The sequence below is a fragment of the Erpetoichthys calabaricus genome, chromosome 8, assembly GCF_900747795.2.
Source record: "Erpetoichthys calabaricus chromosome 8, fErpCal1.3, whole genome shotgun sequence".
NCBI lineage: Eukaryota > Metazoa > Chordata > Cladistia > Polypteriformes > Polypteridae > Erpetoichthys > Erpetoichthys calabaricus.
This window is the reverse complement of record NC_041401.2, coordinates 18819378-18844056: the sequence shown is the minus strand read 5'-3', so window position 1 is coordinate 18844056 and position 24679 is coordinate 18819378. Positions and strand designations below refer to the sequence as shown.

Here is a 24679-nt window from a genome sequence, read left to right as displayed (position 1 = left end):
GAATTGACAGTCCTCCTGAAGTGAGTTCTTGTCATTTCTAGAATTTTGAATATCTGCAGGTGGCAGCGTTTTGTTTAACCTTTGACATAAATTCATTTTTGTACATGGTTTGTGATAATGGTATTAAAATAAAACCTCATCTGAAAATAAAAATACAATGTGTTATAGATTGTGTGGAGTGGTGTCTCTGTAAAATCAATTACATATTCATATAATCCCTTATTCAACAGAAATTTTTTGTTGTATAGATTTATTGCTATTTCATTTGCCTTGATCTATGACAACTTTCTCAAAACCACTTAATCCGCTTCCGGGCTGCAGGAGTATGAAAGCATACAGCGCAGGGTTAATGAAGGACTCCTGTACACTCACAAAATGCCAGTTGACCTAATAATGCAAGTCTTGGGGTATTTTGGAGGTAAAACAAACACAAAAACAACTGGGCTGGAATTCAAACCCAGAACTTATGAGTGCTTTTATTGAAGAAAAACAATCAGGAAAATGCATGTAAACGTATCAGTGAAATTTAATGATTATGTTTTGGACTGTACCAGGGGGGTAAAAAAAAAACAAAAAAAACAAAAAAAAAAAAACATGATTGTGCGTGTGTTTTTACACATACAGGCAGTCCCCGGGTTACACCTGCCTCTCTTGTTGACTCCATGCAGTGCCAGTCATCTGATGAACTAAAAAACATGTCACACATGCAACTGGACCTGTGAATAAAGTGAAACAGTGACATGGGACAAAATGACAAATGAATAAGTTATATCTGTGTGTTTATAATTGCATTGTTTTGTTTTGACAGCATTCATGTTTTAATTCAGTAGTATGAGATACACTAGAAAATGCACACAGACATACAAAATGCACTTGTAGGTGAACTAAATATTTTTTGTGATGTTTTAATGCAAAATGTGAGTTGTGGATACCAACATTTTGTAAATGTTCAGGCAAAACAAGCTTATTCTGTTTGTTTGGGTTGAAATACGCTATGAGAATAAACGTTAGAAAACATGAGCAGCTCTCAGCCATTTTCGTTTTGTAAAAGTAGCTCTCAGGGGAAAAAAGGTTTGAGACCCCTGATGTAGACAGGATCATTTATGTAATGTGCTGGACTACACATATGGCACTTGACCTTGGTAAAAATATCGATTTTCCGATTAATTGTTAATTTTGATTTAAACATTTCAGTTTTGATTCTTAAAGTTTCAGGATCAATCTTGTGAATCTCTATCGTACTGAATTACTATATGTAGATTTTTTGCTTATCATCGGTTTTTGCATGTCACTAATGTGCCTGTTTTCTGCAGAGAAAGCAGACCTTTTGCATACCTTGCATAGAATGAGAAGTCCTATGCTATTATTGAAAACGAGGGCTTTTGACAAATAATACAGCTTTTGGAATTGCTGTATGGTATACCAAACAGAATGAGCGAACTTATTGTACCGAAGCTTTATGAAGATCTTAAGCAAAGCATCACCATGTCTCTCAGGCTAGTGGAGAGACTAGGCCTCACTTGCGACAGTTAAGCATCTTGGGCAGCAGATTCCTACGTGATGAATCACATATCACTACATTAGAAATGACGGGACACCTGTGGAGGATGTGTTGCGGACAAGAGTTTTCCATGCCTGTCACACTGTGAGCAACCTTGCTTCCTATACAATATGCAGAGCAGCTGAGATGGCTGGCTGACTGGCAGACTGTTGTTCCAAAAACCTTCCTAGCATTTCCAAAGCTCTGATCCATCTTGTGACCGCATCAGTCACAAGTTTGTGTGTTGGCAAGTCTAATAAACGTTGCTTCACTTTAAGCATGTGGCTAGCTGTACTGCTACAGTTGAAAACGTTTGCAACACGTCTTACTCAGTCAAGCAAGTGGGCAATTTCTGGAATTTTCAGAGCAGCCTGCGATACCAAAGTGAGTGTGTGCAAAAGCAGTTCATGTAAAGTAGCTCCATAAACTGTTCCGCACAGATCATATAAGTTGTTAGTCAAGATGGCCCATTCTTTTTCTTTTATGTTCCATTCATCCAGTGCCACTGTCAACAAGCATCAGCTCTAGATCCTCATTTTTAAACGCTTCCTTTTTGTCTGAGGAGGAAATGTGAGAATGCATTTTTGAGACTGATTAACTTGACTGCTACAAGTGAGCAACTGAAGGTACGTGTAACTTGTAGAATTATAGAAAGACAAGTTTTCCTGCTGTATCTTTAATTTCAATTAATTCAAGTTTATTTAAAATGTATAATAGGGGAATAAATTTGACTTACAGTTTGGTTGAAGGTTGCCTGCATGGAGATTCATAACACATTAATAGGTTAATGAATAACCTTTATTATGTCCTAATTCAATTCAAATTCATTTCACAATACCCCAATTTGATTCAATATCAATTTTATCTTGACTGAGTTAGGATGCACTGATATATTTGAAGTGGTGGCTTTTTAGACATTACTTAACCATGCATAGAAAATATATTGTGTGATAATATAGTGTGAAAAATTGCAGTAACATTTTATTTGAAGGGGTGTCTACATAGTGACTTCATAACATATGCATAAGCATGGAATGACATTTATGAAGAAATACTTGATTAGTAATGAACAGTTAACATTAGTATTTGGAAAATGTGGAGCAAAATATCACTGCTTTTTAAAAAAGAAAATAAAAATAAACTTTTTCTCAGCACTATACTCATTCAAAATTCACCATAAACTAACATATGTGTTGCCACATCAGAGTCCACACATATTATTGGGGGGGCTCCATGTTTTAATATAATGCAATGGCATCTACTTTATAAAACATCTAAATCATCTTCTTTTAAAATAATCAAGTATTGCTTCTTAAATGATGAGTGTTATTCAAGAACTTATTTGTGTGTGGTGAATCTACATGTAGACACCCTTCAACTAAACTGTTAACCAAATTTATTCCACTATTGCACATTTAAAATAATCTTGAGTTAGTTGAAATTAAAGATACAGCAGGAAGACGCGTTTCTTTCTATAATTCTACAAGTTAGGCATATCTCATTTGTAGCAATCACGTTAATCAGTCTTGAAAATGTGTCCTCACAGTTCCTTGTCAGACAAATAAGAAGCATTTTAAAACAAGGATCTAGAGCTGATGCTTGTTGACAGTTGTGTTGGATGAATGGAACATAAAAGAAAAAGAACCGCCATCATGACTGACAACTTTGCTAATATGATCAATGGGTAGAGCTTATGGGGCTGCTTCATGCTGGTTGATTTGCGCTAGTGCTGGGCGGTATGACCAAAATTCTATATCACGGTATTTTTCAAAATTGTACCGGTTTCACGGTATTGAATGGTATTTTTTCCCATGCATGAGTTAACCACATTTTCCACTGCATTTACTGCAGTAGACTGGCTAAGAATAACCTATTCCACTGTCATGAGAATTGTACATTGTACAAAAAAACATTTTAATGTGCACACAAGTATTAATACAGGTTTGCATGGCCCCATAAAGTGATCGTTTTCAAGGAGGGGGGCACTAATGAGGCACTAATGAAGAGAAGGAATCACATTGCGTGACAGTTGCTATCAAAATATAGAACCTTTTTATTGAACAAATTTTGTAAACAGCGTAAACTAAAATTTTGACAACAAATTGTCAACCATCCAAGTTGGCATTTAGACTTAGTAAAATAACCAGTGGTGCTTGTCAAAAATTGTATTGCACTGAACATGTCTTAGAAAAGGAATAAATGGTAAATATTTTTTGTAAACCAACTAATGTTAATGTTAACAATCTCTGTCCACTGATACGTTAAAGTGACTTTTTAAACAACTTTACCATCATTAAACTGCATAATATTTAAACTAATAAATAATAACAATAAAATAAATAATTGTGCAACTTCCAGTTATAATACTATTACTTCAAAACTTCAAGCCCAGCTACATCACACAGTATTCACCAAAATAAAATAAAACAAGTGCAACTTGGTGATGACATCTTTACCAACCGAACCGTCATTAAGGCAAATTGCATTAATATGGACCTTGCTTCATGCTAAGCTATATACTGTACATAAATAATAAAACTGCAACTTGCATTTATAATGCTATTTGTGGTTTAGTGGGTCTGTGGCATCAAAAAAAAAAAGGTCTGTTTTTAAATCCAATTCGTGTCCGTCTCTGTTGGCGCAATTGCATGACCGCGGGGAGTTGATGAGGTAATTGGGGCGAGTCGCCCCCGATCGTTCTCAGTTGCTTCATCGGCTTACTGCGGCGTGTGAATAAGGTGCTGTGCCCATGGAGACGTATATTTATGGGCCGGCAGGATAGGGGGAAGGAAAAAAGAAAAGATAGAACACAAGGAGGTTAAAGAAGGGAAAAGGCAGTCATGGGAGACGATCCAGACACCAGGAAGGAGAAGGCAGCACAAGCTGGGGCTCCATGATGGAGTGCAGGCTTAGGCGATCTAGGGGCTGGTTCACCCCACTGACTAAGCGTGTAGAGTGGGGCGAGCGAAATGTAAGACCTCCCAATGGATCTGAGGAGCGACTGAGTGAGCACGAAGGAAGACGGGAGGTGTGCCAACCTTGGACGGTCTGGCTGTGTAGTGTGGTGGCAGCCTAAACAGGGGATGGCAGAAAGCAGTTTGTGCTGCAAAGGCTCCGCCAGTAACGCCAATGAAGGGTGAGCCGTGGAGACAGAAGGTGGTGTGCTACGATCGGGCGAGGAGAGAGAGACTGCATTTTAACGGATTTATTTATTATGGATTTTATCCCCACATTTCAGTGGCTTTTGGGATTTGCTATTTATTTGGGTACTGTATTTTTCTGAACACTGCACAACGGACACTTTTGGTTTTACTTTGACTGTTTTTAACAGAAGAACTTGAGCACTTTCCACCATCCCTTGGCTTCAATGAGATCTCTCAGCTCATCTCGGTCATAACTATTGACGGTGTTGGTTCAACAGACTCCCATGTGGGAAGAGGGAGTCTGTAGGGGACCGGCACCGTCACAGTATTACACAGTAACCAGGTACATTACACAGTATTGAAAAAAAAAATAAAACAAGTACAACTTGGCCTGCAGTATTATCCAGTAGTATAGAAACAGTATTCACACATTTGAACATAATGGTCCACATCCGACCTTGTAAAACCAAAGTATCTCCAGACACGACACCTTTTTTCGTCAAAAGTTCTTCTGTGTCATCATGTTCAACTTTATCGTCTACTACAGCTTCAGTTTCAGAATGTTCTCTGTCCATTTTCACCGCTCAATACCTCCACTAACACATGTACTCTGTTGGATGCGTATTTTGCGTTGCACCAGTGAAAAAGTTCCCCCCTTAAACAGTTTCCCGCTGCGCCACGTTCTGAATGTTGTTTAGCACCAGTGAAAAAGTTCCCCCCTTAAACAGTTTCCCGTTGCACCATGTTCTGAATGTTGTTTAGGCTATTTAAACCGGTGTTCCGGTATAAGAAAAATCCATAACATAACAAAAATAAAAAACATTTTTTTGGTATGAACCGGTATACCGCCCAGCACTAATTTGCGCACAGACTCACTTTGGTTTAGCAGGCTGCTCTGAAAATTGCCCGCTTGCTTTGCAAACTTTTTCCATCATAGCTGTACAGCTGGCCACGTGCATAAAGAGAAGCAACATTTATTGGACTTGGCAAAACCTAAACTTGTAATTGCAGTCATGCAATGGAACAGCACATTGGAAATGCTAGAAAGTTTTTTAGAACAACAGCCAGTCATCTAAGCATCTCTGCACATAGGCAGCGAGGTTGCTCATGGTGTGACTGGCATGCATCAGTCTTGGTTACAACACATTCCTCCACAGGTGCCTAATCATTTTTAATATAGTGACATCTGATTGTCACATATGAATCTGCTACCCTGCATGTTCAGCTGTCGCAAGTTAGGGCAACTGTCTCTGCTGAACTGAGAGATTTGGCAATGCTTTGCTTAAGATCTTCATAAAGCCTCGATACAATAACTTCATTCACTTGCTTTCTGGTTGGCATAGCATAGAGCAGTTCCAAAACCTGCTGAGTTTTACACAGAGCCTGATTGGTGAATCAGTGCAAACAGGAAGAAGCCTCATCTTAAGCTCCTTTGCATGGCAGTGGCGGTGATGGCAGCACAAAGGATGAGTGAACAAATGAGAAAAAACTGTACTTATATTAGTTCAAGAGAGGTGATTGCCTGCTATTGAATCTATTTAAATAGTAGAGTGTTAACAAGCATTTCATGGAATAGAGGTGCATCAGTGTGCATAATTAACCAGTAGTACATTTGTTATTTGTTTAAAAAAATGTTTCAGTCTTAAAATTATATTCAAGTATACTTGCATCTACTGAAACCATTATATTTTTTATTTATACCATAATCTGGATTTTAGGCCATACTACCAACTCCTAATATCTTCATTATCTAGGATTTGTTATTGACCAATGGCTAAAATCCAAGGATTTGAGGGACAAATCCTGAAATACTCGAGTGGAAGTTTGCTATTTTTCACATAAATCCTTTATTAAAATAAATGTAGTGACTGTAAAGTGGAATTATGCTAACAAGTGACTGTAGACTTTAGCTGGTCTGTCTTATCTTTAACTTTTGTAAATTGCTTCTCGTTCTGAAACACTTTAAACAACACTAATCTATATGGGGTACGCGTTCTTTTCATTGGATCAATTTATTGCTTATGTTTTAAAAACTTGACAAATTAAATCTATATACTGCTTACTGTGTAATTTTTTTGTCTTCTCTTGATGAGACTAAAGTTGTTTTCACACTTTTGATCAGGAAAATTTAAATTTTGCATATATTGCAAAATATCCCAATTTGCTTATAAAATGCCTCTTGGGCATTTTCCCACCCTGGACTCACTACACCTATGTTTTAACACGTACGGCTGTTTGAAGTGCATTTGATTTGTTTTAATTATCATTAAATTGTCAGGCACAAATTAAAAAAGTTAATTAAATAGTTAATTGACATCACAGTGCTGCTGTCTGTTCCATTGGGTTACATTAGAACAGGGGTGTCAAACTCCGGTCCTGGAGGGCTACAGTGGGTGCAGGTTTTCATTCTAACAATCTCCTTAATTAGTGATCAGCTTTTGTTGCTAATTAACTTCTTTTGCCTTTGTTGTAATTGACGTGACTCAGACCCCTTAGTTGTTTCTTTGTCCTTAATTAGCAGCCAAACAATAATGAGACACAAAACAAGCAGCTAACCTGTGCCCATCACACAATAGCTGAAAATAAAGAAGGGTGAAGGTCTTAGTAAAACAGACAATCAACAGTTTTGGAAATGTCTGCTATGGCAGAATGAGAGCAGCAACAAGCCATGGAATTAAATGACGGGTTCAATTAACAGCAAGAATCAGCATCTCATTAAGAAACTGGTTGGAGTGAAATTGAAATTGGAGTTTGAATCCCCAGTTTAATTGATAATCTGTTGGCTCGTTTCATGTCTAATTTCTGTTTGGCTGTCATTTTATGAAGAATCAAGATTCAAAGAATCAATTCAGGGGACTGAATCCTTAAAACAGGGCTAAAGAAAAGAAGTTAACTAGTAGTGAAAACTGGTCACATATTATGAAAAAGGTTAGAATGAAAACCTGCGGCCTTCCAGGCCCGGAGTTTGACACCTGTGCATTAGAAGAAAAAAATTCTTAATCAGTCCTCAGAATAAAATGGTCTTTCTTGTAAGCAAAAGAAAGAATGCAACGGGCTATGTATGTAGAATCTGTGAAAATGCAAGCAAAATGCTGACATGCAGCAGTCAATCTTTATTTAATATAGAACTTTAATAGTGTGCATCAGTTGAGAGTTCACTTGTTTTGTTCATGATGACATCTGATACAAAAATCTTTACTTCCCAGAACTGCTTGCTTGTTTTCAGTGGCAGACAAAGGAGCTGAAAATTGCGCCATACCATGTAACTGGTCACTTGAACTATTAATGCATGCTTTAGTCTCTTGTCATTTCTTAAAAGGGACTATTCTCCATGTTTTATAGCTTCTGATAAATGGCTACATTAGTCTTTGAATTGCACATTCCTAATGTGATCCTCTTTAATTACATCCAAGATATGCAGTGATTGTGTCATAATGTAAATGCTGTTTCTTTACTAACACAAAGATGCAGAACTACGCTTACAGCCTGCTTCCAAGTATTTTTTGATAATGTCAAAGTGTTGAAAGAGATGCTACAGTGTTCAGTGATTATGTCAAATGTAGGATAATATTTGCATCCTGCTACACAAAATAAAATAGAGGAAATTAGTAATTATTGTGGTTTTGGTTGTTTGTTTAGGTTACTTTTCATGCTTTTGTTTGAATTTTTGTTTCTTCTCCTTCGTATTTTATGCCATATGCTGTGCACTTGATTTGTCATGGTCAGTTGCACTTTGCCTCTGGTCTCAGGGTTTGAATTTCACTCATGATACAGGCGGCTTTTATCACCAATGAAACATAAATGCCATTCCATTGTAATTCATCAAATGACTTTTGCATTATCACTTTTCATTTTTACTAAAGTTGGCACACGAGTTCCACCTATCTTTGAGGGCTCAGAAGCATTTTTTATTTAAAAAAAATCCTCTTGAAATACAGTATAAGCACTTTTTTGTTCAGAGTAAAAATAGTAATTTAGAGTGTTTTCGTACCTTTTTTCTTATCAAATCTACAAGGCTCAGCTATAGATATTTTAAAATCTCAAAAATAGTCATTTTAGATGTATGGTCAAATTTAACTTTTCTATGAGTCTAGGTTTCTTTTTTCAAGGTTGAAGTTCATCTTTAGTAATGGCTGCCAGTAAAACAATGAAGAGCTTGGAGTATCAGTTTCATGTCTGACATCCTTCCACCCTCATTGGTACAGTTTTTCTCATTGGGCATCATGTGACTGTGGTCATCCCCTTGATAAAACTCTTGCACAGTTTTAATGATGTTGGTATCAAGAGGTATACCTTCCACTTTTATTTCAATGCTTCATAATATAAATATATATATGTATATATATATATATATATATATATATATATATATATATATATATATATATATATACACACAGTGGAACCTCTAGATACGAGTTTAATTCGTTCCAGCACTGAGCTTGTATAGCGAATTTCCCGTATCTAGAACAAACGTCCCCATTGAAAATAATGGAAATCCAGTTAATCTGTTCCGCATCCGAAATATATTAACATAAAAATCATTTTTCCTAACAAATAACACTGATAAATTATATATACTGTAGTCTACCTTTAATAAATAACACTGGTAAATAATATAACTGATTATTAAAAGAATCAAAACAGGTGTCCAAAGTGCAGTAGAGCATTCAATAAATCTTTAAATAAATAATCCTTAAAACAGTTGTGAAGTGGAGGTTTAAAGTACATAAGAATAACAATCCTTTAACACGAGGTTAAAACGTCAACAGGAAGCAGTCTTCAAAAAACAGATGACAATCCCCGGTGCTTCTTCTCTGTTAGCGTCTCACCTGCTTCTCCCATGCGGGCTCTGCAACAGGCGAGACACTTAATGCAGCTGACCTTCTCTACACCGTCCTGCTTCAGCTGTTTGGCTCGCCTGTTCAGCTACACGCGAGCCTGTACTCGCTCGCTCTCTCGCACCGACTTCCTACTGCTGCGGATTCCTGCCTCCTCCTGCAACCTCCGTTCTCTCTCCTCTCCTCTCTTTTCTTTTACTTCTTCTCCTCCATAACCGGCTCGCGCTTCTCTATATATGCGGGGAAGACATGGCAGCTGCTAGGGTTACCACTTTTAATACAAAAAAATAAGGGACGCATACGTATTGATTCAAAACGGGACGCGCAGTTTCGTTCTCAAATACTGGACGATTCCGTATTTTAAAGGACGGGTGGCAACCCTGCCCAGCCCATCAGCCACAGGACAAATCATGGATGTGGGCAGTTTCCCACCTGTGCACTTAGGTGAGAAACGCAGACACCGCAGATCGCCCTGCGGCTCGCTACAGCTACCACGCCCCCTCGCTAAGCCGTGAGCTATACCCACAGCCTGGCACGTGGCTCGTTACGTGAGCCAATGCTCGTATTTAGATCTGAATTTTTCGCTCATACTTTCCTCGTATTTTGAATTTCTCGTATACAGAGGTGATCGTATCTCGAGGTTCCACTGTATATATAGATATATAGAGATATAGATATATAGAGATATATAGAGATATAGATATATATATATTATAGATATAGATATATATATATATTATAGATATATATATACAGTAATCTCTCCTCCATCGTGGGGGTTGCGTTCCAGAGCCACCCGCGAAATAAGAAAATCCACGAAGTAGAAACCATATGTTTATATGGTTATTTTTATATTGTCAAGCTTGGGTCACAGATTTGCACAGAAACACAGGAGGTTGTAGAGAGACAGGAACGTTATTCAAACACTGCAAACAAACATTTGTCTCTTTTTCAAAAGTTTAAACTGTGCTCCATGACAAGACAGAGATGACAGTTCTGTCTCACAATTAAAAGAATGCAAACATATCTTCCTCTTCAAAGGAGTGCGTGTCAGGAGCACAGAATGTCACATAGATAGAGAAAACAATCTCTAGCAAACAAATCCATAGGGCTGTTTGGCTTTTAAGTATGCGAAGCACCGCGGCACAAAGCTGTTGAAGGCGGCAGCTCACACCCCCTCCGTCGGGAGCAGGGAGAGAGAGAGAGAGACAGAGTTTGTTTTTCAGTCAAAAATCAATACGTGCCCTTCGAGCTTTTAAGTATGCGAAGCACCGTGCAGCATGTCGTTTCAGGAAGCAGCTGCACAAAAGATAGCAACGTGAAGATAATCTTTCAGCATTTTTAGACGAGCGTCCGTATCGTCTAGGTGTGCTAACAGCCCCCCTGCTCAATCCCCATACGTCAGGATCAGAAAAAGTCAGCGCCAGTGAGACAGAGAAAAGTAAGTTGGGTAGCTTCTCAGCCATCTGCCAATAGCGTCCCTTGTATGAAATCAACTGGGCAAACCAACTGAGGAAGCATGTACCAGAAATTAAAAGACCCATTGTCCGCAGAAATCCGCGAACCAGCAAAAAATCTGCGATATATATTTAAATATGCTTACATATAAAATCCGCGATGGAGTGAAGCCGCGAAAGGCGAAGCGCGATATAGTGAGGGATCACTGTATATATATATATATATATATATATATAGATATAGATATAGATATAGATATATATATATATATATATATATATATATATATATATATATATTATAGATATATATATATTATAGATATATATATATATATATATATATATATATATATATATATATATACTGTATATTATAGATATAGATATATATATATATATATAATATAATAACCTATTTAGTATTTGGACATTTTGGCTTATGTACTTACAATTTTATTTTGGAATGAATTTAGCATACAGAGCTGCTCATGTTGTCACCATTGTCAACAAACATTGTATACGGAAACTATGAAATTTGTTTTGGGTTTACCTTGCTACAAGTACATTTAGATGATGAATTCAAGGACTGTAATGGTGGTAAGATTCTTTATTTATTTATTTATTAGCCAGCAGTCCATCTTGTGATCATTTCTGATTCTCTCATTCCAGCCAATGTGTCATCTCTGCTAACAGCAAGACATTAAATTTGAAGTGTCTAGCATGCATAAAATAGGCTGTTACTTCAGTCTTTTGTTTCAAAAGAGCTACAGGATTTTCCTGTTTTGTTAGGTTAAATTGTGCAGGCTTTTTAACATCAGATCAGATCACAGTTCTTGTAATACTGCACCATAAAGCAAGGTCTGGCCCTGTACACTTGTGTTTTTGCATAAAAAGCAAGTGCTTTAAAAATGGCAATAAAGCATCGCTTTCAGGCTAAATGGTAACCTACACCCTTCAATGAAGCTTTCTTTTTCTATAACAAGTTCTATGGGCAGAGTTGGAACCAACTGTGCAGAGTAATTTCATGGCAAATGTCAATGACCTTCTGGAAAAATAGTTTAAACCTCTGTCAACTTGACACCTTTATGTTAAATTAAAATCAACTGACATTTACTTTTTTTATTCCGATAGAAATAAATATGTTCTTTGAGTCACTGCTGCTTTCACTTTGTTTTTGAAAATGTTTGCAATGTTAAATGGTTTTGTTTTAAAAAACAGTGTAATATTTTTGTTTTTATGTCTGTGGATATTGAGTGTTGATCAAGGAATGAATTAGATAGTATCAAATTGTATTTAAAAATTTGACTGATTATGGGGAATACAATCAAAAACTTGGAGTACCTAGGAAAATCTACATAGTGCCTATTTAATTTTTACTAAAGCAGTGAACAGATTCAAATTCTGACTTTGCCATTTAATGTGTTCCAGGTGATATTGCAAATGCAGACAAAGATTTCTGGCATCACTTTTTTCAAAAATTGATTATTTATTCACCGCGAAGACCAATTAAGCTGCTAACTTATGTTTAAGTGTATTGATAGCTGTGCAAGTATAATACCATTGGGTACAAAAAAAGGATTTTTTCAGTTTCTGATCCTGGTTTATTTTCAAGGCTGGATCTTCTTTTGTTTTGGATGTTGCTCATTTAAAGGACTTTTTATACTCTTGCTGCAGCAGTTCCCTGAACACTTCATCTGTCTGTCTTTCTTTCTGTTTTTCATGAAGTGTTTATCACTTCTGTTTCTGCAGTCAGAATATTCAGACTTCTTAAGATGAGCTTTGGTAGCAGAGAATCAATTTGGTCAGTCCTATGTTTTCTGTTAGTGGTGGCCAGTCTTCTAGGATTGAGACAAAGGGAATCCTTACAGCTAGGTTAATATGTGAATTTCAGTTTAAATGTGTCTTCTCACAAAATTAATTTAAGGCTAAACTTCAACTCCTTGTTTCTCTCCTATCTTGTTTGCATGTTTATAAAAGACAAAGTCTGAAGTTATAATATGTTTCTTAATCTTTCTACATTACTGCTCACTGATTAATTTCACTTATCTTGCTTTGTAGCCGTCAATGATATGGAGAAGAAACTGGCAGAATACAAATGTGATACCAATGAAGCAATCAGCTTGAAGCTTGGTATGTCTGAGTCATGTTATTTTAATTTATTTTTTTACAGATTTATTCACAATTGGAATGAGCTTAATGCTCTATTTTGTATTATTAGGGAATAAATATGTCAATTCAGTGTTTAGTTAAAAGAGAAGCATACCTACGACATCCTTTTTACACTTTTTTTTTATCTTCTTTTTTGCCTGTTTCGGCTGGTGTCACACTACAGAAAGCAACACATCTTCTTGTCAAAGACAGTGTTAAATTTTAAGAGTTGCACATGCTGGTTCTCATGTCCGTCATGGGTGTCTGGTTATATAACACCAAGGTATATACACGAGTCATTCACAACTTTTCATCACGTTGCCAGTATGAAAGAACTGTGATGTTGCCTCATTTTAGTAGCCAAGTCATGGCCTTAATTTATTTTCCCATTTTTTCGTGGTACAACAAACACATAACATTGCACACACATCTGTGTTAGCTGTAAAGATTTTGTTGCAGGGAGTCGTAGAGCTTTGTCACTTAGTTGCAGGGGTTTTCACACTACACAAATGGTGGTAACAGGCGTGTGCTGTGTTTGTCTGCAATTCGCTGTCATTTTCTTAACATTATGAAAATGAAGGCTATTACTGAAAATTGTAGGAAAAGTGATTTAGTGTGACACCAGCTTTAGGAGACATTATATAAAGTTCACTGTTTTTGCATATTATATATACAGTGTTACCTCGTTTAAAGGATCCTCTTGAGAATGAAGCTCCTTTTATAACAAAGTCGGCATAAAATGCACAATGGCACACGTGCAAATTCAAGTACTAGTCTGTTAGAGTGCTGTGGTAATAATTGTTTGTCGTAGATACTGTGTACGTCGTAGAAGTTATTATACATAAGGGCTTAGTTATTTCACGCATGTCATAGTTACGTTAATATTTTTTTAAAAAGTGATGTTATTTACCCAGTATGTCACAAAAAGTTATAGCAATATCTTTAGAAAAAACCTACAGATTATAAAGAGGGTAGAAGTGGGAGGAAAGAAACACCACATAGCAGAATCTTTGTGGTTAGCTCCCAGTAATGAAAGGTGCTGGTGCAGAGTGTAGAAGAAGAGGGCGCAGATAAAGAGCACCTACCTACAAGCACTTTGGAGATGCTTCTTTGATATCAAATAGTCTCAGGCCCTGGCCTTCAGCAGGACTAACTTGAGTTTCTGGCTTGGATCATCTCAGAGAGTTGGGGAAGGTGAGTCAGGTGGTGTTCTGTGAGTCTAAGCTAAGTGAAGTACAAGATGCAAATGCAAGGCATCATAAATAGCTAGGCAGTGAATTAGACAGAAGAAAGTGTATGGAGCCACATGGTATGGCAACCAAGGAAGGAGACTGTAGGCTAGACTGACTTCCAGTAGCTTTTAGTGTTTGCTTTTTTGAGTTGTAAGCATAGACTGCCAGGGGTCATTTTTGGTACTTAACATTTTGGGAACAAATTTTAAGGTGAAATAAAAAAATGACAGTAATATTTTTTTTTATTATTTTTTTTTTACAAGGCAGCAAAACATGGACTAATGTATGCATTCATTTACTACTACTGGTTGTATGTAGTTGCACTACGTTTCAATAATATTCAAGGTAATTTTGAGTAAATGGCAAACTTCATTTGCTTTTCTTGACAATAGCCTCAGTGACAACAGATTAAACAGAATAGAAAGAGCCACCCTTTCCCTAACTCTGGCAAAAGTCTTCAGTTTCTGCTGGGGAATTCCCTAGTGCTGTTAAGCAAGCTGAGAAATGTTAATCCTCCAGTGTTATGGATCTGCCTCTGCCTCAGTTGGCTCCTTTGTAAAAGAAGAATTTCTACTCTAGCAAGGTGACAGGTAATATTTCTACAGATGCATGCATAGTAGACCGTAACAATAGATTTGCTGCCAACTATGAAGTAATATTTAAAGCAAAAATAATTTGTCTGTAATTCCATGGCGCTACAGTAGCATATGAGAGCGGCTTATGTTTTGAACTTATTAAAATTCTGTCTTAGACTGCTCTGTAATTAATAAAATATTTACGGCAGAATTCAAAAGATTTAATAAATGAAGGTATCAATGAACACTTCTTTATAAAGATGATAAATTAAAAAGTCTCTTTATATGACACACACATCTCTGTATATATGCAATGGTCAGTACTATGACTAGAGCACATGAACTGTGACCTAAGGCAGTGTTTCCCAAACTCGGTCCTGTGGTCCCCCTGTGGCTGCAGGTTTTTGTTCCAACCAGATTCCTAATCAGTGACAACTCCTGATAGCACTGATCTCATTTAATTAGCTGGTATTATTTTTCTTTTATTCTACATTCAGAAAAGCAGAGCAGCATAATTTTTACAGTTATAAGACATTTAGAAATATTTCTGCTTTTGCTATAGATTTTAAATGCTTAACTCTCTTTTGTTGATTTCATTATATTTTGCCCTTTCTCTGTGCAGTTTTTCCCCTTCGTTGTATCTTATTAATAGCAATTAAAAATGAGCAGATCAGACATGCTGGCAAACAACACTGAATAATCAAAGGCTGCAACTACTTCAGCGTCAGACCCAGTAATTAGTAAATAATGGATTAATTAAACAGTTAGAACACCTAGAAAAGCAGAATGAAAATCAAGATGAATATATTGTTAAAAAGAAAAAATACATTATTCCCATATAACTGCTTGGTACATTTTAATATATATTAAATATATACAGTGGTGTGAAAAACTATTTGCCCCCTTCCTGATTTCTTATTCTTTTGCATGTTTGTCACACAAAATGTTTCTGATCATCAAACACATTTAACCATTAGTCAAATATAACACAAGTAAACACAAAATGCAGTTTTTAAATGATGGTTTTTATTATTTAGGGAGAAAAAAAATCCAAACCTACATGGCCCTGTGTGAAAAAGTAATTGCCCCCTTGTTAAAAAATAACCTAACTGTGGTGTATCACACCTGAGTTCAATTTCCGTAGCCACCCCCTGGCCAGATTACTGCCACACCTGTTTCAATCAAGAAATCACTTAAATAGGAGCTGCCTGACACAGAGAAGTAGACCAAAAGCACCTCAAAAGCTAGACATCATGCCAAGATCCAAAGAAATTCAGGAACAAATGAGAACAGAAGTAATTGAGATCTATCAGTCTGGTAAAGGTTATAAAGCCATTTCTAAAGCTTTGGGATTCCAGTGATCCACAGTGAGAGCCATTATCCACAAATGGCAAAAACATGGAACAGTGGTGAACCTTCCCAGGAGTGGCCGGCCGACCAAAATTACCCCAAGAGCGCAGAGACGACTCATCCGAGAGGTCACAAAAGACCCCAGGACAACGTCTAAAGAACTGCAGGCCTCACTTGCCTCAATTAAGGTCAGTGTTCACGACTCCACCATAAGAAAGAGACTGGGCAAAAACGGCCTGCATGGCAGATTTCCAAGACGCAAACCACTGTTAAGCAAAAAGAACATTAGGGCTCGTCTCAATTTTGCTAAGAAACATCTCAATGATTGCCAAGACTTTTGGGAAAATACCTTGTGGACTGATGAGTCAAAAGTTGAACTTTTTGGAAGGCAAATGTCCCGTTACATCTGGCGTAAAAGGAACACAACATTTCAGAAAAAGAACATCATACCAACAGTAAAATATGGTGGTGGTAGTGTGATGGTCTGGGGTTGTTTTGCTGCTTCAGGACCTGGAAGGCTTGCTGTGATAGATGGAACCATGAATTCTACTGTCTACCAAAAAATCCTGAAGGAGAATGTCCGGCCATCTGTTCGTCAACTCAAGCTGAAGCGATCTAGGGTGCTGCAACAGGACAATGACCCAAAACACACCAGCAAATCCACCTCTGAATGGCTGAAGAAAAACAAAATGAAGACTTTGGAGTGGCCTAGTCAAAGTCCTGACCTGAATCCAATTGAGATGCTATGGCATGACCTTAAAAAGGCAGTTCATGCTAGAAAACCCTCAAATAAAGCTGAATTACAACAATTTTGCAAAGATGAGTGGGCCAAAATTCCTCCAGAGCGTTGTAAAAGACTCATTGCAAGTTATCGCAAACGCTTGATTGCAGTTATTGCTGCTAAGGGTGGCCCAACCAGTTATTAGGTTTAGGGGGCAATTACTTTTTCACACAGGTTTGGATTTTTTTTTCTTCCTAAATAATAAAAACCACCATTTACAAACTGCATTTTGTGTTTACTTGTGTTATATTTGACTAATGGTTAAATGTGTTTGATGATCAGAAACATTTTGTGTGACAAACATGCAAAAGAATAAGAAATCAGGAAGGGGGCAAATATATATACACATATACAGTGGTGTGAAAAAATATATATATATATATATATATATATATATATATATATATATATATATTTTTTACCAAACTTAGTTTTCTAATTACTATATTGCTCCCAAAACATAAAACTTGGAAAATAACACATCACTTAATTAGCCCAGCAGTCCAATTAAAAACAGGAGCTGGTTAGAATAAAAACCTGCAGCCACAGTGTGCCCCCAAGACCGAGGTTGGGAAACACTGACCTAAGGTACTGCTCCATAGTTCCACAAGGGTGCAGGTTTTACTTCCTATCGCTGACTCAGCATGTGACTATAAGTGAATCAGTTTGAGTATTTATAAAAAATTTGAAATAATTGTGTTGTTCAAATGTCATATGTAGTGTATGTTTCTTATATAAGTAAGAATAAGTGTGTCAACAAAATGAACGCATTAACTCTTTCAGGGCAGATGTAGACTTTTGTCAAAAGGAGGGGTTGACGGCGGTAATCAACTAAACGGTGACCAAACCCAGCATTATTTTTCTTGGACTCCCTTTGTTGGAAGGAGAGTTTAGTTTCATTGGTTTGACCGAGATTCCCTGTGCTCAGGTGAGTAGCGAGGAGCAAACAACGGCAAAAATGACATCAACATTTGGTGAAAGATTGAAGAGATAAGGCAAAATACTTTGTGGAAGATGTTTTGCATATTTCGCTGAATTGGATTCTGACTTGTCGGACTCCGATTTTGATACAAGTGACCAAAAACAAATATAAGGCGCCAGCATCAGCTGATCATTGGTGCTAAACTGGTTGATGTAGCGGACATTTCTATGGCAATGTTCGACTGGGAGGACCACCACTTACAACGTTAAGAGGTACAAACCAGATTGTGATGCACTGTGTCTGCGACCGCCGCTGCCGCAACCCGCCATGCGCATTCTTAGTGAACTGGTAGCCACAGCATGCAGCAACAGGTGTTTTAATATCGATTTCTGTGTGAAACCTTTTCTTTGTGAGCTTTTCAGAAAACTTGTGTTTGTTTTGGGAAAAAAATATTCAGCTCTCAAAAAGTTAAAATGTGGAACATGCTAATACATCTAAAAATACTGTTGATGAAGGTATGTAGAACTGCTGTTACATTCTTTGGAGTTTTATAGACATTCATAGCTGATCAACACACAGGTTTTTTTTTTTCTTAAAAAGCTTGGAACTTGAAAGAAGGCAAAATTCTTTCAGCCATGAAGCAGCTTTGTTGTACTTTTCCATTTTTGCAAAAAATTTAAGACATTTATTGTGGCCTGTTATGCCAGATACTGAATCTTTACCATAGGTCATTTAAATAGTCTGTTATTTAACAAAGAAATCCATGGGATCCCACCCAGCTTATATGCACTTGGTGCGCTCAGCTAAACCAACTGAACTGTGGACGATAGTGAAGGATTTGGTACATTTATGCTGAAGTACCAGTAGCCTTTTTATGTTGTTGACTTTGCATTTTGTATTTCATAATTCCTGTTATGTTGATGAGGGTTGTAATTGAAACAGCCTAAGATAGGCAGATGAGGCTATTCTACGATCAGCAACTTATTCCAGCACTTTCTGAGGAATCCCCTGCAATTCTCCGGTAACCCAAGAGATATATACCCTCTAGTGCAGGAGTGGGCAGATTACTGCCCATGGCACTGCCGTGAGTGGCCTGCGGGTTACTTGTAGCAATTTGTAATATTTCAGCCCTTGTGAGATGCTCTTAACAAGGTGATGGTACCATTTTTTGGTGTATGCATAGTTGCCATACAATGTCATCCATAAAATAATTAAATACGTTTTGACTATAAAACAGGGACAGTCTGTAGTATTCTCACATAGATGGGTAAGTGTGTTTTAGACTGCTTTTGTCAGCTTCTGTCCAGTGTGTGTTTTACAAGAATAAAAGTTTTTTAATGGTCATTTTCTGAGCTGTGGATTTCTTTGGCAGCAGAACTTCTGGTAGCAGCATGTCCAAAATGGATTTTCCCTATACTTCTAGCCGCCTGTTTTGGTTAGTCAAGGAGTAAAATACATTTTCCAGCAGTAGCATCTGCTCTGGAGTGTGCCTTCATTCAGTTTGTGTGTGTTTTTTTTCTCAGTATTTCATGACTCGGAGTAAGAGAGTAGTTAAGATTTCCCAGTGAGCTCATTTCAGTTTTAATACAGAAGTTCCCAATTTCAAGGAACTGTATTTAAACCTAAATGTGGACTACACCATACATACAGACAGCTCAAGTTGCCATCCTTCATGGTGAATTTGAACCATGCTTTGAGTGCTTTAGGCAATGCGAGACATACTTTGCAATTTTTGCTTGATTTGTACTGACTGCACATTACTTTTTTTTCCAAGGCTTTGCACTTGGGCTGAGCCGATGGTTGATGATATCGTCCATCGTCGATTGACTGAACACATCATTGATGTAAATAAGCATCGTTGATTAGCTCCAAACGTTTAAAGAAATGTCATCAAAACGCCAAGCTTTTGTTTTTTAATCTCACTTATTTCAAGTTATCTAAGCATTCACATTTGCAGCAGGAGGCATGTGAGATTCATGTACAGTGGAACCTGGGTTTGCGAGCATAATTAGTTCCGGAAACATGCTCGCAATACAAAGCACTTGTATATCAAAGTGAATTTCCCCATAAGAAATAATGGAAACTCAGATGATTCGTTCCACAACCCAAAACTATTCATATAAAAATGATTAATACAAAATATAAAGTAAAAATACATAAAACAAATTAACCTGCACTTTACCTTTGAAAAGAATCATGGCTGGTGTGAATGAGTTTCTAAACCCTTGTGGGATTCCACCCAACGGAATGACACGCGGAAGAGCGCCCTGAAGCAGCCGCAGGCTCCCAGTGCTGTAGCAGTTCGCATGCTATAAGCGCCTGCCGTTGATGGGTGATACAAGAAACAAGGAGCATTATAAATGCACAGGGCACAGTATTACTTGGCCACTAATCTGGCCCTGACCTTGCCTGACTGCTGTGTCTGTGTATAGGAGAGTGGCAGATCCTGCTACAATAAATAACCCTGCTGTTCCTGTTTCAAGCTGAATAAAGCTGGTGTCGCTAAAGTACTGAGACTCGGCTTCGTGTTTTTGGGTGCAAGACAGAGACTCCCATGTTACAACACACACACGTGGTCACAGTGCTATAGTAAACAGTATACGCTCGTACGGATATTGACTGTAGTGAGTGAGGCACGTTGACTGAGCCCGAGAATGGGAGACGATTGCCCGCAATCCCGCAGCAAGAGAGAGAAGAACCATCAGCTCAGTTGTGATCATGTGACGCTCAGCAGACAAAGCGTATATGTACTACTTGAATTGCAAGACCTCGCTTGTTTATCAAGTAAAAATTAATTAAAAATTTTAGCTAGTCTTGCAAAACATTCGCAAACCAAGTTACTCACAATCCAATGCTCCACTGTACTGTGGTAGTTTAGCAGGAGTGTGCTGTAGCTATGGGAAGGCTACCTGATCAGAGCATGCACAAAGTTTAAATGATAATTGTGCAGATATACTTGTAGCACCACATCCCTGCAGAGTGTGCACTCCAGGTTCCCATGGTTTCTTGCTCTTTACATTGCTCTTTTAGGTAGCTTGCTATCTTTAAAACGATCGCTCACTGTGGCTGCACAAGTTGGAAAAGACTTTCACAGGTTTTCCAATTTTTAAGGGTCCCCTGAAGCCGCTCATTTGTGTAATGGAATGTCAGCTTATACTGTGGGCCGCTGATCCCCATGTTAATTCAACTTGTTAACAACGTTACAATATTTTTCATTTATCATTTGTGTTCGTAACCCATTTATCCTGCGCAGGATCATGGGGCAGCTGGAGCCTATCTTTGTGGTGTTATATTTTACATAACTTATGCGATGGGATTCAGGAGCCAGACAAGGAAAGTGGCGGCATGGTGGTGCTTGTTCCTTCTTGCTGGCAGTGCTTGAAGTGGCGCTCAAAGCTTCAATGGGAATCTGATATCATATACTATGATACATGCACTCCTAGCCACCAGCCCTGTTATGAAAAGTAATAAATTAAGAAGAACAAGATGCTGACTAAACAGAGTACTGTCAGTAATTTGGCTACTCTTGAAGCACTGCTTGCTGGAAAATAGGACTGCAATTATATTGTGTACACAAGATAATAAATGGGAAATAAACTGATTGCAGTATATATTAGAGCATTGTCTTACATTGTTTTAAAAAGCCAGTGTCACTGTCCTCCTGCAGCCACATCGTAAATTGCAAGCTGGCAACAGCAATTAACACTCAGCGTTATGCGCTTTTTGCCTCGTGTTGTCTGCATGCATGATAAGAAAAGGCGAGATATTTGCTACAGCCAAGCCACGAGGAAACGCAACAAAATACGATTTTTTTTCTATAACGCACGCAGAGTTGTTTTTTTTGTTTAGATTATGGTAGAAAGAGAACAACTGAGGACGCTGTGTTTGGGTGAGTAAAAATATTTAGTAACTTTTAGTTTCATGTTTGAAGACATTTATTTAGATCCATTTTATGATGAGGCAAATCTGATTTTAGTGTATTGTGATTTGTAGAAATTTTAAAAGAACTTCGAAATAGCTTTTAATGAAGGTTTTATAATAAAACCATTTATTAGAGCAGCTACTTTTAAAGGTAATATTAGCCATTAAGGCACCCTGCCTGGGATTGGTTACTGTCTTGTGCCCTGTGTTGGCTGGGATTGGCTCCAGCAGACCCCCGTGACCCTGTGTTTGGATTCAGCGGGTTGGAAAATGGATGATTGGATGGATGTTAGCCATTAACATGTGTGTGTTTTGTCTTGGTAGAGTAATATTTTACTCTACTTTCCCCTTTTGTATTATTAATATGTAGCCTTTGTCAGAATGCCTCAGATCTCCCAGACTTACCACTGTTTCTATGGTATTGTACCATATAACTTCTCTCCACCTTCCCTTCTATATTTATAACCTCAGGCAATTAGGTATAGTAAAAGGCAACCAGGATTTAAGTTACAATTTAAACAATGTATTATTGATAATATTCATAAATAATGAACAGTACATTTGAATATTGGCAACCATACAGCCTGATAAATGGAGATGTGTAGTGTGACAGTTTACGGATCCCCGTGACCCCTTGAACCCTCAGACCAGACATCAGACACCAGATAAAAGTCCAAAATGAATTTATTATGATAATAAATGTGCACAAAGCACCCTCCTCTCCACAATACTTAATAAATCAATAATCAAGAATCACAATCCTCCACTCCCAGATGTGTTGCCACCCTTCCACCCAGCTCAGCTCAGTGTCTGGGATTTCCCATCGTCCTTTTATAGTCCTTGACCCGGAAGTGTTTCACCTTCTCTGTCCACGTGACATGGGACACTTCCGGGTCAGATAAAAATCCTTTTTCTACACCCCGGAAGCACGTCATTCCTTGTGTCGCTGTGATTAAGACGCACTTCCGGGTTGTGGTGCAAATAACAATCCTTGGGCCTCCCTGCAGCGACTCCTGGTGGCCCCCGTGGTATCCAGCAGGGATGTGCATTAAAAGTCCACTGTCCATAATTCCCTGCTGGCATTCAGGGTACCTCCATGCTGCAAGGAGGGCTCCATCTGGCGGCCTGGGGGTATTGGCCGGGATAAATAGCCGGCCATATCTCACAGTAGTTTCAGGCAGCACACAGAGTTGTTAGTTACTTAAAATTTCTCTAGTTAAGGCATCATTTTGTGGTCAGCCTTCTTCAGAACAGCCTGCATGCCTGTCGCAATATGGCTGCCGAGCTGTGCTCTTCATTGTGTTGTCCTTTTCAGTTCATGGTGTGAGATGGTGTTTTATCAGTTTGGTGAGAGTGAGGTAAAGCAAGCAAATTTATAGGTTTTCTGTCCAACCTCTGCAGCCAATAGGGTGTCATAGTACTTAAAAGGTTTTGATACAAGCCAATTCCAAACAGCCATACTTCAGACCAATGAGGGGATAGAATACCTTCACATCTGCCCTCCAAACCATGTATTAAGGTAAAGCTTGGCAGTTAGGCAGCCTGGCTTTCCTGTGGGGGTTGAGAGAGAGACTTTAGCAGAGAAACATTTGCCAAACTGGTTTGAGGCACTTCCCCCAACCCTGTCGTAAAATTACAAAGAGACGGAATTACAAAGGGAAGGGGTTCTTAAACCATCAAACCATTGCTGTTATTATCTATAATGTAACACTAATATTACATTGCTTTGTCTAAGTTACAATAAAGACATACAAAATATTTATCAACTTGTATGCAAAATTTCACATCACAACAGAGTGCAATGTGTGCTACCTGGCCCACTTGTATGAGTCATTACTGACATTTCAGCCTTCCACCAAAAAAGTGATTAACCCCACTCTATTATATTCTATTTCTGTCCTGGGTCCTCTCTCTGTGTACTTTTGTCTTGTAAGCCTCCCATGGGAGGTGCCAAATGGGCATTCTGAATTGATACCTAATGGTCAAACACTTTGTTAATGACTGCCACGGTATTCTGGGACCCATTTCTGAAGCCCAGCTTGAGAATGGTGGCCATGTAAAGCCTGGTTGGATTCAGGCTAAAAAATCTTCCTGGAATTGTTATGTGGGCTCACCACTAAGAAAAATTTGGTTCAAGTTCAGTACCAGTTGCATTACAGGCAAGAGTGGGATAAATCCATGTGTGTTGAACCTTTAGAATAGGAAATGTGAGTCTTGGGCCTGATTTTAGGATTTGTTTTAATGACGTTAAACCTTAAAATACCCTTGTCATGCATTGTATACAGAATATAGTAACTGTATTTCATTGTACAAGTAACATTGTCATATGCTAAAATTGGAAGCACTTATGTTAGACACACTGATACAATTTAGAATTGACACTTTACCATATGTGCATTTTTTGGAATTTGTCAGGAAACTGGAGAGAACTCGCAGGGAAAATCTGCAGACTTCACACTGGAGAATGAAACAGAGTCCCTGGAGTTATGAGACAGCAGCATCTACCACTATGTCATTGTGCTGCCCCGAATTACTTTATGAGATCAAACAATAAAAGCTGGAAAACTAGCTTCCTTCACCGTGCTACTATTATAGCAGAGATAAACTGCTATATGTAATGGTAGGTGCCAGAATACATATTAAATGCTACCAGGCCACTGAAATTGCTTTTTCATTTTTCTCATGTGTCATTTGGATGTAACAGACAGAGCCTAACACTGAAATCTATGTGTTTTGCACTGAAATCCAAATACTTTTTTTGAAAAT

The 24679-nt window shown here is 37.9% G+C and overlaps 1 protein-coding gene across 1 annotated transcript in view; it reads left to right on the top strand.

Moving 5' to 3' along the window:
• hat1 (histone acetyltransferase 1) overlaps nucleotides 1–24679 on the top strand; it is a 106699-nt gene that overhangs the window by 16467 nt on the left and 65553 nt on the right. The window contains exon 2 of the mRNA XM_028806299.2: nucleotides 13043–13114. Coding sequence (XP_028662132.2) covers nucleotides 13043–13114 — 72 coding nt within the window. The remainder of the gene's footprint in view (nucleotides 1–13042; nucleotides 13115–24679) is intronic.